Below are 13627 nucleotides of genomic sequence, written 5' to 3'. Positions count from 1 at the left end.
CTACCAACTGTGGGCTGAGAGATGTAGTCGGTTTGTTGTTCGAAGTCATGTGTAGCCCGCTTGACTGTCTATGTATACATGGCCTTAAGTTTGCATTGCCCTGAACTGAACTAATACATACCAACGGTGAAGATTTATGGCTGATAGTTTCTTCTAATCTGTCCTTGAATTATTAAAGAAACGATACAAAAAATGACAATAAAGGACGCTAAAAGTAGCAGAATTATTGAAAATGCAAACCAAAAATAAAAGCCCGACTTCGCACACTACTTGTCATAATTACGACGACGATGAATATAGCCATGAAAATAAATCAGATACAAGAGACAGTATATAGGCAAGTCGCATTTGAAAATGAATGATAGAAATGGCAATAGCGAAAGCAATAACAGAGATACAGTTATCTGAACAACAAAGTGACTGTGGTGAGATGAACAAAGTTTAAAAAAAAAAAAAAGATATCTGTACTCACCGACACAAGAACAGCACAAGACAGTACTCACCGATACAAGAACAGCACAAGACAGTACTCACCGATACAAGAACACCACAAGACAGTACTCACCGATACAAGAACAGCACAAGACAGTACTCACCGATACAAGAACAGCACAAGACAGTACTCACCGATACAAGAACAGCACAAGACAGTACTCACCGATACAAGAACAGCACAATACTGTACTCACCGATACAAGGACAGCACAAGACAGTACTCACCGATACAAGAACAGCACAATACTGTACTCACCGATACAAGGACAGCACAAGACAGTACTCACCGATACAAGAACAGCACAAGACAGTACTCACCGATACAAGAACAGCACAATACAGTACTCACCGATACAAGGACAGCACAAGACAGTACTCACCGATACAAGAACAGCACAATACTGTACTCACCGATACAAGGACAGCACAAGACAGTACTCACCGATACAAGAACAGCACAAGACAGTACTCACCGATACAAGAACAGCACAAGACAGTACTCACCGATACAAGGACAGCACAAGACAGTACTCACCGATATAAGGACAGCACAAGACAGTACTCACCGATACAAGAACAGCACAATACAGTACTCACCGATACAAGGACAGCACAATACAGTACTCACCGATACAAGAACAGCAAAATACAGTACTCACCGATACAAGGACAGCACAATACAGTACTCACCGATACAAGAACAGCACAATACAGTACTCACCGATACAAGGAGAGCACAATACAGTACTCACCGATACAAGAACAGCACAAGACAGCACTCACCGATACAAGAACAGCACAAGACAGTACTCACCGATACAAGAACACCACAAGACAGTACTCACCGATACAAGAACACCACAAGACAGTACTCACCGATACAAGAACAGCACAAGACAGTACTCACCGATACAAGAACAGCACAAGACAGTACTCACCGACACAAGAACACCACAATACAGTACTCACCGACACAAGAACAGCACAAGACAGCACGAATGTTCGCTTAAATGTAAGCGTCATCAGGTACAAACAAACACAAAACTTGTTCGTTCCGTGTTGCGTCTGCTTTTTGTTGCCTTGTGTGTTTGTTTGTACCTGATGAAGCTTGCATAAGCGAACAGTCGTACTGTCTTGTGCTGTCCTTGTATCGATGAGTACAGATATCTTTTGGTTTTTAACTTCTGTTTTAGAGATACAGTTGAGAAGATCGATTAGTTACCTGGGGTGGTGGTTGTTGTTTGTGATTCCACTCTTGCCCCAATAAACACTGTGCAACAAAGACACAAAAATCGGACATACGAGGCATACATCATTGTAAGACAAGCGTTCGCCCTTTGTGTACACAGTCAAATCAGCTTTAAGTAATCAAGACACAAGAGGGGCTCATTTATGAATTATAATTGAGCTATAGTTAAAAGAAAATTACGTTACTTTGATCTGTTAGTCTTTTAGATTACAGCGAATGAACAGACACATAATAATCAGAATGAGAAAATGAAGACGCAATCTTAGACGTTTTCTATTCAGTTTCCACAACTAAAAAAAAACACATAAGAAATCAATATTAACAAATAACAACTCAGTCATTCAAGAATATAACTTTGTAAAACCATTATCAGATTTCTAAGTAATCGTGACACCTCCCGCGAAGAAAGAGATTGTCTAAAGACTGGAACAACAGATGCATAAAAACCGGTTTTATCGTAACAAAACAACAAAGTAAGTATTGAAAAGAAAAAAAAAAGAAAAAAAAGTAAGTATTTATCTCACCTTCAAGAACAAAAAGTGGGTAAAATCCTCCGAATAACTTCATCCTTATTGAAATTCACTCGCAGTTTTGACTCCCAAACACCGCTAAACCGTTATTGCGAATGAACACATATCGATATACATTCTGAACATCTGTATCGAAGGTGTGTCTGTGTACACACTTTGGTTGTTAAAGACACATTGTCTTGTCATGATAGAATATCTGTCGGTGACTTCGTCAAGTAGGGGTGCAGCTTCATAAGACTTTTAAAGAAACAACAACTTTTGTCTATGTTTGGTTTAAACAAAATTTTAATCAGAATTTCTTCGCATGAACAGTTCAAAACATACAGCTAGGACATGCACTCAAGCAAATGCTTATATCACGTGACCAGAACAATACTAAATTACACACATTTTCATAATGGTGGGCATAACAACAATAAACCAGAAGAACAAATTGAAAGAATGTGGATGGGGAACTAAATAGGAACAGAAGAATGTATGTTTATGTTTGAAAAAAGTCAAATCATTGAGCATTATTGCAACATCTAAATTGCTTTGGCATAACAAACACTGATGAAGGTATTGATTGTATTTTATTGCAAGCCAAGTTTTGTGTATACAAATGTAAAATAAATAAAGTAAAGCCAACATTGAACATGTTTTTAAAGGAACTGGCCTACACATACAAGATTAATCAACATAATTACATAAATGAATTATGAAAAATGTATGCTGAAGTGAGCTTCATACTTCACCCTTGTGTAACAGTATCTATTTTAACTGCTATTGTATTGAATATGTCTTTATCCGTCATATCCGGTTTTTGCTTTTAATTAAGCGTTGCTGACTATGAATGTAGAAGTAAATGCTTGTATAACTGTGTTTTATTTTTAAATGTGTCAAGCGCAAAGAGCATAATTGTAAAGTTATGATGTTGCGCTAAATAAATGCTCATTTATTATTATTATTATTATTATTATTATTATTATTATTATTATTATATCCATGTTACCATTATGTAACTTCTGTGCATTGCATGACAACATGTACTGAATACAACATTGCCCGAATACAACATTTTTGAAGAAAAACAAAATTGCTTTTCTTATGGAAGATACACTTGCCAGAACCCACCTACCTTTGCTAATAACGCTATCTTTGCTAATACACCGAGCAACACAGGAACAGCAGTTCACCAACCCAATCAAACACCAGCCGGCCACCCATCCAAACACCAGCCAACCATCCCGCCAAATAAACACCAGTTAGGGTTAGGGTTAGGGTTGGGGTTGGGGCTATCCACCCATATACCCACCCACACAGCAGCCACAACAACCCACCATGCACCAGCCACAAACACTAACACCGGTCCAAACACCGGTCTAGAAAAAAACAAGACACATTTCCACCCACCCACCTAAACACTTGCAAGCTACACCTACCCAAGCCGAAAGAGAGGGAAAGAAAGAAAGGAAAGAATGACGAAATAAAGCAAGAGAGACATTAACAAACAAACAAACAAACAAAGAAAATAGAACACAAGCAAGTAGCAAATACATTTTCCTCAAAATGTCAAAGAGAATGCAGGGTGAGTGTATCTTTATCTCCGCACCAGAAACCGGGGGGTAATCACCGGTTTCACGAACGGGCTAATTACAGTTAATTTAGGTACTTTGGCGCGGAAGGGCCTTAGCCTGGGCGTGTAAGGTTCCGAGTTTGTTTCTGATGTCATGCGCTAGTTCAGTAGTTGTCTTTTTATTTTATTTGTTAAGCAACAGTCTCTAGAAGAGAGAAACACTCAACTAAACAACCCGTGTTCAAACAAACAAAGAAATAACAACATGCACATGCCACTCACACACAAACGCAAAGCACAAACACACACGCAGGCACACGTAGGCACGAACACACACACACACACACACACACACACACACAACACACAGGACACACACACACACACACACACACACACACACACACACACACACACACGCGCGCGCGCGCACGAACACACACACAGACGAACACACACACAAACAACCACACACACACAGTGCACACACACACACAGACACACACACACACACATATATATATATATATATATATATATATATATATATATACGCACGAACACACACACACACACACTCACAGACACACACACAGACACACACGCAAAGCATAAACACGCACACAACCACACACACACACAGTGCACACACACACACACACACAAAAACACACATACATACGCACGAACACACACACACACACTCACAGACACACAGACAGACACACAGACGCGCGCGCAAAGCATAAACACGCACACAAACACGCACACATGCACACTTTGGCCCTTACTACTACCAACAGCGTGTGTTTTTTAAACCAAATATTCTAATAAGAGTCCGTGCTATGGAAGACGCTCGAGTCGACAGATGATGCGCTTTGCTTGTGTCACCGATGATCGTCAATCGTCAGTCTTGCTACTTGACCAGTTCAACCATGTGGCAGATGTATTGAAGGACGAATGTTCAACTTCAGTGGTTGTGAAAGACATTCCGGATTGATCGCTCACGCCCGAGTTCGACGATATGCGTCTGCCCTGCTGTGCGGGATCTGTCATGAAAGAGACGCTGGCACGCTTGGGGGCGCTGGCAGGTTTGGGTCCCGGTTTTGCCTGAACGATCTGAGGTTTTTGTTGTGATGTTTGGGCTATGGCGTAAGGCGTGGAATCGTTAACCTGTTCAGACTCTGCTGCTTTGCGCATAGCCTCTTTTAGGCGCAGCACAGACGTGGGTAGAACGCCCCTAGGAATCGTGGTCTCACTGTCCTTTTTGCCCGAGTGTTCCCCGACACTGGAGATAATATAAGCAGCCCTATGGCCGGGGTTATTGTTGTAATGGGAACCTGACGTTGCTTCCTGGACGTTGAACAGTTGGGCACCCGCCATGTCCAGGTTGAGATTGTTCTGGGCGTTGAGCCGGGCAGCCTTGAGAGAAGCCTCCACCCTAGAGATTGTTGAAAGAGTTAGGTATTGGGAATAATAACAAGAAGAGCAAAGCTAATGCGCATACCTTCTTCGAGCGTAATATAAATCAGAAACAAATGATCTGCCGATGCTTATAAACCCTTCACAAGAAGGAGAAATGTCATCATTTTCACGAGTTTTTATTCATAACCAGCTGGGGAATAAAAAAAACACCTCATGTTCCCCATGCACGAAATCGAGGTGGAGAATGGGTTTGAGCTTTCATGTTAAACGTGGATTGTCAAAGTAAAAGCCAATCAGGCTGTTTCTTTGATTTGTGGAACAATCGCGGCTTTGGATTCGTGTTGCCGATGACAACGACTGTAAACTTTCACTCTCAAAAACCCAATCAGTGTTGGAAATTACCCCGACGACTGTGACAAATGGATTTGTACATAATTTTGTATTGGAGTTATGTGACGCAGGTGTATAAAATTTCATGGGCCACAAACTTTGAGTAGGCACCGCACAGTAAAATATCACTCGTGGAGTGCAGTGCTGTCATGTGTGAGATGTGACCAATCAGAGAAGAGTGTTGACTGAGGTCGTTTTGTGGGCCGTGCACGGGCAGAGCTTTACAGACCGTTGAAGGAAGAAGACGGGTCTCTTTTTGGTAAAGTTTCTCACCGGGCGCTGGAGGTCGTTGGGACTCGTGCCGCGGAATTGAATCGCAGGATTCAACTGCTGTGTTTACAGGTATTTATTGAATTGTATTTTGCTCGGAGATATTATTTTGCTCGGAAATATTGACTTGAGAAATGACCGGGAGAGTCATGTGTGAATTGGCTGAAAAGCGTGCGCTGTTGTCAGCCATTGTTGAAAAGGGAATGTTTACATGTTTTTCGGAAATGAAGTCGCTTATGAGTAAGCGGGTGTATATACTGTAACCGCATAAGTTAGTTGACGGTAGAACGGCAGTATTATTGAGTAGAAAAGTTTATTCAGGTATGGAGACTTATGGTAGTTTAAACTTGTGTATTTTAGCATCCCGGGCCGAGTGGGTCGCGGAAGTGGGGAGACGAGACGGGAGGTTCCGCCTTTACGTCCTGAGCCGTGAGTTTCGGGAGCGCAGGAGGGAATCAGCGTGAAGCGCTGAAGAACGGGGACCCCGTCCCATTCCACCACGCGAAGACAGTTTGCGTGGGTGGTGTGGACCAGGGCGTATCACTGTATGTGTGTGAGTACGACTGGAAAGACGTAACCAGCGAGAGAGCTGTGCGGAGATAAGTTCCCCAAGTTAACAAACACGAGACGTAGAGCGTTCGTGACTTTTTATCTGTGTGTAACAGAAATGACAATATTGACAGAAGTATTGCCTGAGACAATGACTTCGTGTGTAGTGAGACAGACAGGCTCTCACGGAACAATGCTTGAGGTGTTCTACGTGTGTGCACGTGAATTATAGACTGCATGAGAAAGTAACATGTGTGTATTTCTGTGCAGCTAGATTTCTGTATCCTGACAGAAATAGAAACTTTTATGTTGAGTGAGAGTGATTTGTAGAATGCATGGGAAATAATATGTTTATGTTGTGTTGATTGAATATTTCAATAGAGGTACATGGGCAAAGGGCTGTAACCGTGTTCTTGTCTTTGTGCCTGGTTGGAGTGTTGTGTGTGTGTGTGTGAAGACTAAGTAGTAAACAAAGAGAAGCACGCACAATTTCTGATAGGAGTAAATATACATACATACAGACATACACACGTAAATTCCAGCCGTAACAGGGTCATTTTGCAACTAAGCTGTGTAATCACACATTGCGAAAAGGCTTGAAACACTCAAAAGAAAAGGAACATGCTAAAAGGTGACTGACCTCGCAGATACAATGGCACCCCTGTGCATTTTTAGGCTCGAAGAAAAGCGACGTAAAGTGTTTACGCTTGACTTCACATTTTCAATTATGACGCGATCGATTGAACTTGTGACACGTTTTGAGGCCATGAACTGCAACCTAAAAATCCAGCTACCTTTGGGTTATTGTGCGTACTGTCGCACAACCAAAATGATGACACAAACAATGTTTGGTGGCTTGTTGTCAGACCAGCATTTTGTTGTTGGTCCTCGGGGAGCATATAGCCTTTTTGTAACATATTTATTATTATTATTATATGAAGTCTTATATTGCGTGCGTATCTCCAGACTTGGACTCAAGGCGCAGGGATCTATTCATGCCGTGTGAGATGGAATGTTTTACCAATTGTGACAGGGGAGGCTACCGCTCCTCTCACAGCAGACTCTGCACTCGAGTTGTTGGCCTTTAAAAGTCAACACCAGTGGATTGTAGAAGTCTGTTTGTGATGGGGTCTGGTGGTTTCCGATTGTCTGGATGTTCATGGAAACCTTCGGGTTTGCATAACAGTTTTTATAGGGCTAAGATTTTCAATCCTGTTTGATTGCACTTCGCTTCCCGAGGTGATCGTAGTGTTTCGGCACACGGTTACATCTGGCGCTGCGAGCAGGATGGGACTCGGCATGATATGTTCAGGTGAGGGCATAATATGACCACTGAACATTTTCGTGCTGTTCCCATTCTGCGAACTTGGGATGGACAGTGGTCCCCCGGTTCGAAACTTCGGGACGAAGTTCATTCAAACGGGGGCGATTGTGACAGGGGAGGCTACCGCTCCTTTCACAGCAGACTCTACACCCGAGTTGTTGGCCTTTAAGTCAACACCTCGGGATTGTGGAATTCTGTTTGTGATGGGGTCTGGTGGTTTCCGATTGTCTGTATGTTCATGGAAACTTTCGGGTTTGCATAACAGTTTTTATAGGGCTAAGAAGTTAGCCCTAACATTTTCAATCCTGTTTGATTGCACTTCGCCTCCCGAGGTGATCGTAGTGTTTCGGCACACGGTTACATCAATAACAAACGATCCAACAACTTATCTTTCTTGTTTTTTGATTCTGGGAACTTTTGAATTTGGGAACGTTGGCAGTCTCTTTGTTTTTGGATTTGCTCATGTTTGGGGTCATCCCCTTGACATTTCACATGGGTCAACCAGAATTGGGTCCCGTGGGGAGGTCATCTGAACATGGACGTTTAAGTTACAAAGCTTCAAATACGACAGTGAAATAAATAATGTTCCATGTGTTTACTCAAACATGTATGACCCAGCTGGGACCTTGACATTCTGCTAGGGTCAACCAATCTTGCCTTACGTCTGGGCGTTATAGATTTTTTGAAGTGTGTGAAATTTTAAACATTGAACTTCAAAAATGCAGGAAACAATGACAATTTCCGTTTTTTGACCTGAACTCTTTCGACCCCATCATGACCTTGAAATCTGACGAAGGTCAACCGTAGTAAAAGCATTTTAAAAGGGTATCGAATTCAAAGGGGTTATACAGTTTCAAAGTTCTGGCATCAATAGCACACGCAAACACACACACACACACACACACACACACACACACACACACACACACGCACGCACTCACACACACACACACCCACGCACACACACACACACGCACACCCACGCACACACACACACCACACACAAACACACACCCACATACGTACGCACACACACACACACATACGCACACACACACACAGACACACACACACACACACACACACACACACACAATTATATATTAGCTGTGTAGGAAAGTTATGGAAAGGTGTGTACAATGTCACGTGTTTGCTTATTTGAAGGAGTATAACCTGTTGACACCAGTTCAGTCCGGTTTTATTCCATGTGATTCAACTGTATATCAACTCATTTGTTTGTATACAATGATAATATGCAAAGCTTTTGATGATAAGATAACATCACAGGCGATTTTCTTTGACGTGTCAAAAGCTTTCGACAGAGTTTGGCACAAGGGTTTGATGAAAAAGTTATACGCTATTGGCATAAGGGGACAGTTGTATTTTTGGTTTGAGAATTATTTGAGGGAAAGAAAACAATGTGTTGTGGTAAAAGGTTGTAAGTCACAGTTTTTGCCGGTTTCTGCGGGTGTTCCCCAAGGGTCAGTATTAGGACCTCTCCTCTTTTTGGTTTATATAAACGACATTGTTGATAATATTGAATCAGTGATTAAACTATTTGCAGATGATACCAGCATGTATTTAAGCCTCGATGACCCTTTCCGTAGAACTGAAATACTTAATTCTGATTTAGGTAAGATTGCAAATTGGGCCATTAAATGGAAAGTGAAATTTAATCAGTCGAAAACAGAGTTAATATCCTTTTCCGGTCAACGATGTATACAGAAATTTCCCCTTGTTTTTGGCGATGTAGCCCTCATAGAAAAAGAAAGTCATAAACATTTAGGTGTTATTTTTCAAGATAATTGTAAATGGGCCTTACACATACAGTCTATTGTGGCAACTTGTCGAGTACTTGTGGCTTGTTTAAAATCTTATAAATATAGGCTCAGTCGAAGATCCCTAGAAGCAATGTATAAATCCTTTATTTTACCTCATTTTGATTATTGCGATGTTGTGTGGGATAATTGTTCAAAGAAGCTTTCAGATGAGCTGGAGAAGCTGCAACTCGAATCCATCAGAATTATTGTTGGTGCTCTTAAAGGCACTTCACACGAAAAATTGTATACAGAATCTGGCTTTATACCCCTTATAGAGCAAAGACGTCGTCACAAATTAATGCTATATTATAAAATGGTCCACGGCAATGTACCAAATTACCTCAACGTTTTATTGCCACCTCTTGTTTCTGACCTAAATCCCTACCACCACAGACGCCCACTAGAGCGTAAGACTCCCCAGTGTAAATCAGATTTGTACAAGTCATCTTTTATTCCTTCTGCAACTAGTCTCTGGAATAAGTTGCCTGAAAATATACAACAATGTGATTCTGTTGGTCTGTTCAAGCGACATTTCACAGCTTTTGATATTTCAATCCCACCATATTACTATTCCCCAAATCGCAAAACTGAAGTTTTGCATTGCAGGTTAAGACTTGGAATGAGTGATTTACAATATGATATGTTTAATCGCCACCCAGTAAACAACCCGGAATGTTCTTGTGGTTATTTTTCTGAAACTGTTCTCCACTATTTGTTATCATGTCCCCTGTTTAATGATGCAAGAACCGCAACAATCGGTACATTAGCTCCAGAATTTGTTAATATTGACACACTCCTGACAGGTGATTCAAACATTTCCATATTTGAAAATAGTGCTATTTTTGTTGTTGTCCAAAGCAATATTGAGAAATCAAACCGCTTTGGGACACATTAGTTCGATGTTGTTGGTGTTTTTTTTTTAAATATATTGCTTGGGGCCCATCTACTTTTTGATATTTTGTTGTGTCTTTCGTTCTCGTTTTGTATTTGTTTTCGTTTTCGGTATTGACACAGATTGTGTTCGATATTTCAAACTAAGTTTTCCTTGTTGTTTTTCTCCTTTTTTTCTTTCGTTTTTTTTTCAAAAATGTGTCGCATTGATCATATTCTGCCATGAGATGTCAGGCATGTTTATGTGAGCACTTATCATAAGTTTTAAACTTGTTGTGCTCCTTCTTAAAGATGTTGTTATATTATCATGTGTCTGTTTACAAATACAATACTGTTTAAAAAAAAAATATATATATATAACATTTCATTTTCATTTCATTTTCATTTTCATTTTCAACAAAATCAAGTAAAAGAAAAGCCAAACAAAGAATTTCAAGTGGCAGCCTAAATTTTCGACCTGTTCCCAGGCTTTCCTCAGGGGCGTGTAATTCTGCGAGACGCCAATTCATGCATCAATTACTAAGCAACACAATACCATGGTTAATTCAGTTACGACTCACAAAGCAAATATTTCAAAGATAAAATTTACATTCAATTATATATATCCCATGAGCTGCTTCTTTGTCTCTGTAATGCTTTTATGGGTATATATGTTGTATTTTTCGGCTTCAATAAATACATAATGGGCTCAAAAAAATATATCATAGTACCGATTCCGGTTTGGCCGAGGAACTATACTTCTGCCTACACTTGACACTGCACCGAACATGTTTCAGTGGATTGATGAAGAGCATTGCTCACATGGCTAAACAAAAGAAAACACAACATTCACAGAGGACAAAACCATGATACGTATCTGTGGTATGCGATACAGTAAACAAAGCGTTTATCTTTACACTTTGGGTGCAGGTCGAGTAAAAAAAGAACAAAAGCGAAGAATCAACTGATAGTGACAGCAAACGAACCTCGCTGTTCATTTGAGGTGAAGCTAGAGTAACCTCCCTTCCTCCGTGTGTTCCAACAAGCAAAGATGCACTGCGTCAGTGTTACGAGTGTACCTTTTTGACTGGCCGGTTCGCTTCGTCATCCAGCACAGGCTGTTTCATCCATTTTTCGAGCATGTCCAACTTTTTTGCTTTACACTGACGTAAGTTCATGGTTATATGAAAGTATCCAAGAGCTCAGCAAACGTGTATTTCATCCTGATGGAGTAAAATCAGTCCAAACGGTATTCAACACGCAGTTTCAAGGAGCAGCCATTACACCGTTTTAGACAGAATTGACGCTACCGGTATGGGTTGATTAACGCAAGCACGATCGAACAAATTAACTAAGAGATATATTTCACGAACATGAAATGACTGCTTAAATCTAAAGGAAGTTATTCAGTAAAATGTTAGTTTATTTTCGTAATTCTACACTCCAACACACAAATTAAAGTAGAATTGGGATCCGAGTTAACCAAACCGGTGTTGGCAACCGTAGCCTGGAACTGTGACCTTGGACGGACTCAGAACCTAAGTCGAAACTGTCTTTGATTCAATGAAAACTTTCATTGTGTGTGCTTTCTTTACTATCTTGAAACTAAAATGCATTCAAAAGCAAATCGAACAGTGGTTTGAATGTAGATTTAACACACATTTACGGATGCACTTGTTTGCACTTCATTTCTTCGGCGACGTGGCTTTAGCATGGGGTAGTGAAGAGGAACACACCTCGCTGGCTCACCTATTTTACACACCACAGACAACTACAGTGCTTTATTGTGGTCCACGTTGTCTTTGGTGTACGCATGGGATATACAGCTTACAACACTCGTGTTTTTTATATGGCTTGTATTTCAGTCAAGACCCAGCGGGAATATCATCGGGATTCACTCGCCAGAGGCTCGTGAATCCCTATGATAATTATCCGTTGGGTCTTGACTGAAATACAAGCCATATAAAAAACCACTCGTGTTGTAACCTATATATAATACATATATATACACAACACAGACACACACACACACACACACTCACACACACGACCACTTTGTCTCTCCCCCTCTGTCTCTGTCTCTGTATCTCTCTCTCCCCCCCCCTCTCTCCCACACTCTCTCTCTCTCTCTCTCTCTCTCTCTCTCTCTTTCTCACAAAGCTTAATATACGGTACTCACCCATGTGGATCTTTAAGCTTTCTGCATCGTTGGATGCCCTCACACGTTCCACACACACCAAGGAGAAAGGTCAGCACCGAGATGATTATTATCAGGACTAATGTCACAGCGCCCAGTCCTGTACAAAACGCACACTTTCAACACATTTGTGACTCTCCACCACAAATTGAGTCGCATGTCACGTTTGCATGATTTTCATATTTTTACATTTTTCTAAAGAGTTTTTTGTATGCTCTATCCAGTGGTGAAAACCGTTTTAGAAAATAGCGAAAACTTTTCGAGTTATAAGCCTGTGACTACGGTGCCCTCACACTGTTACCAGACACACACACACCCCCCCCCCCCCCTCCCCCCCTCCCCCAGGACAGAACCGCGCGAGGTGATATGCCACTCATTCCGTGGTGGAAGGTCACATTTGGCCATGTTGGCCATGTTGGGTTTGATGCGTGCATGCCTGGTTTTCTCCTGTAGATGGGTGTCGGCACAGAAGGTCTGCCCGCTGTCCTCAGCCAACATGCTCCGTCTTCATGGCAGCTCACATTTTTTATCGAGGTTCTCTCCTCTAGATCCGCCGTGTTTCGCCTAGGGGCTTGCGCTGCCTAGTTGATAGGGTCACCTCGTAGAGGATGTGGTCATAGACCACACACGGTCGGTCTTGGGATAGGGACACGTTATGCTAGTCCGGAGGGATTACGCCACAATGGCCACCTCGCGAAGACCCAGGGTCCTAGACTAGGGAGGTCCAAGGGGGAGCACCGGGAAGGCTACCCCTCTACCCGCACCTCCAACACAATCCCTTCCCCTGGTAGCTTCATCCCCAAGGAGGAAACAGAGCTACCTGCAACACCCCGGAAGGTCACATTTGATATCGATTAATAATGAGACAAGACGTCTTCTTTTGACCCTCTCTTTCTGACGTCAAGAGCCAAACAAAGTTCGAAATACGTCATAACGTTAATAATGACGTCATG

At 41.6% G+C, this 13627-nt stretch overlaps 1 protein-coding gene across 1 annotated transcript in view; it reads right to left on the bottom strand.

The window, feature by feature from the left end:
• The window catches only part of LOC138957098 (uncharacterized), a 7996-nt gene extending 5591 nt beyond the window's left edge, over positions 1 to 2405 (bottom strand). Inside the window, exons 1-2 of the mRNA XM_070328268.1 lie at positions 2269 to 2405; positions 1718 to 1765 (exon numbers count right to left, since the gene is read on the bottom strand). Coding sequence (XP_070184369.1) covers positions 1718 to 1765; positions 2269 to 2311 — 91 coding nt within the window. The 5' untranslated portion in view covers positions 2312 to 2405. The remainder of the gene's footprint in view (positions 1 to 1717; positions 1766 to 2268) is intronic.
• Between the last annotated feature and the right edge of the window lie 11222 nt (positions 2406 to 13627).

The sequence above is a fragment of the Littorina saxatilis genome, unplaced genomic scaffold (genome assembly GCF_037325665.1).
Source record: "Littorina saxatilis isolate snail1 unplaced genomic scaffold, US_GU_Lsax_2.0 scaffold_817, whole genome shotgun sequence".
Classification (NCBI taxonomy): Eukaryota; Metazoa; Mollusca; class Gastropoda; order Littorinimorpha; family Littorinidae; genus Littorina; species Littorina saxatilis.
Note: the sequence above shows the minus strand (reverse complement) of the source record. Positions and strands in the feature narration are given on the sequence as shown.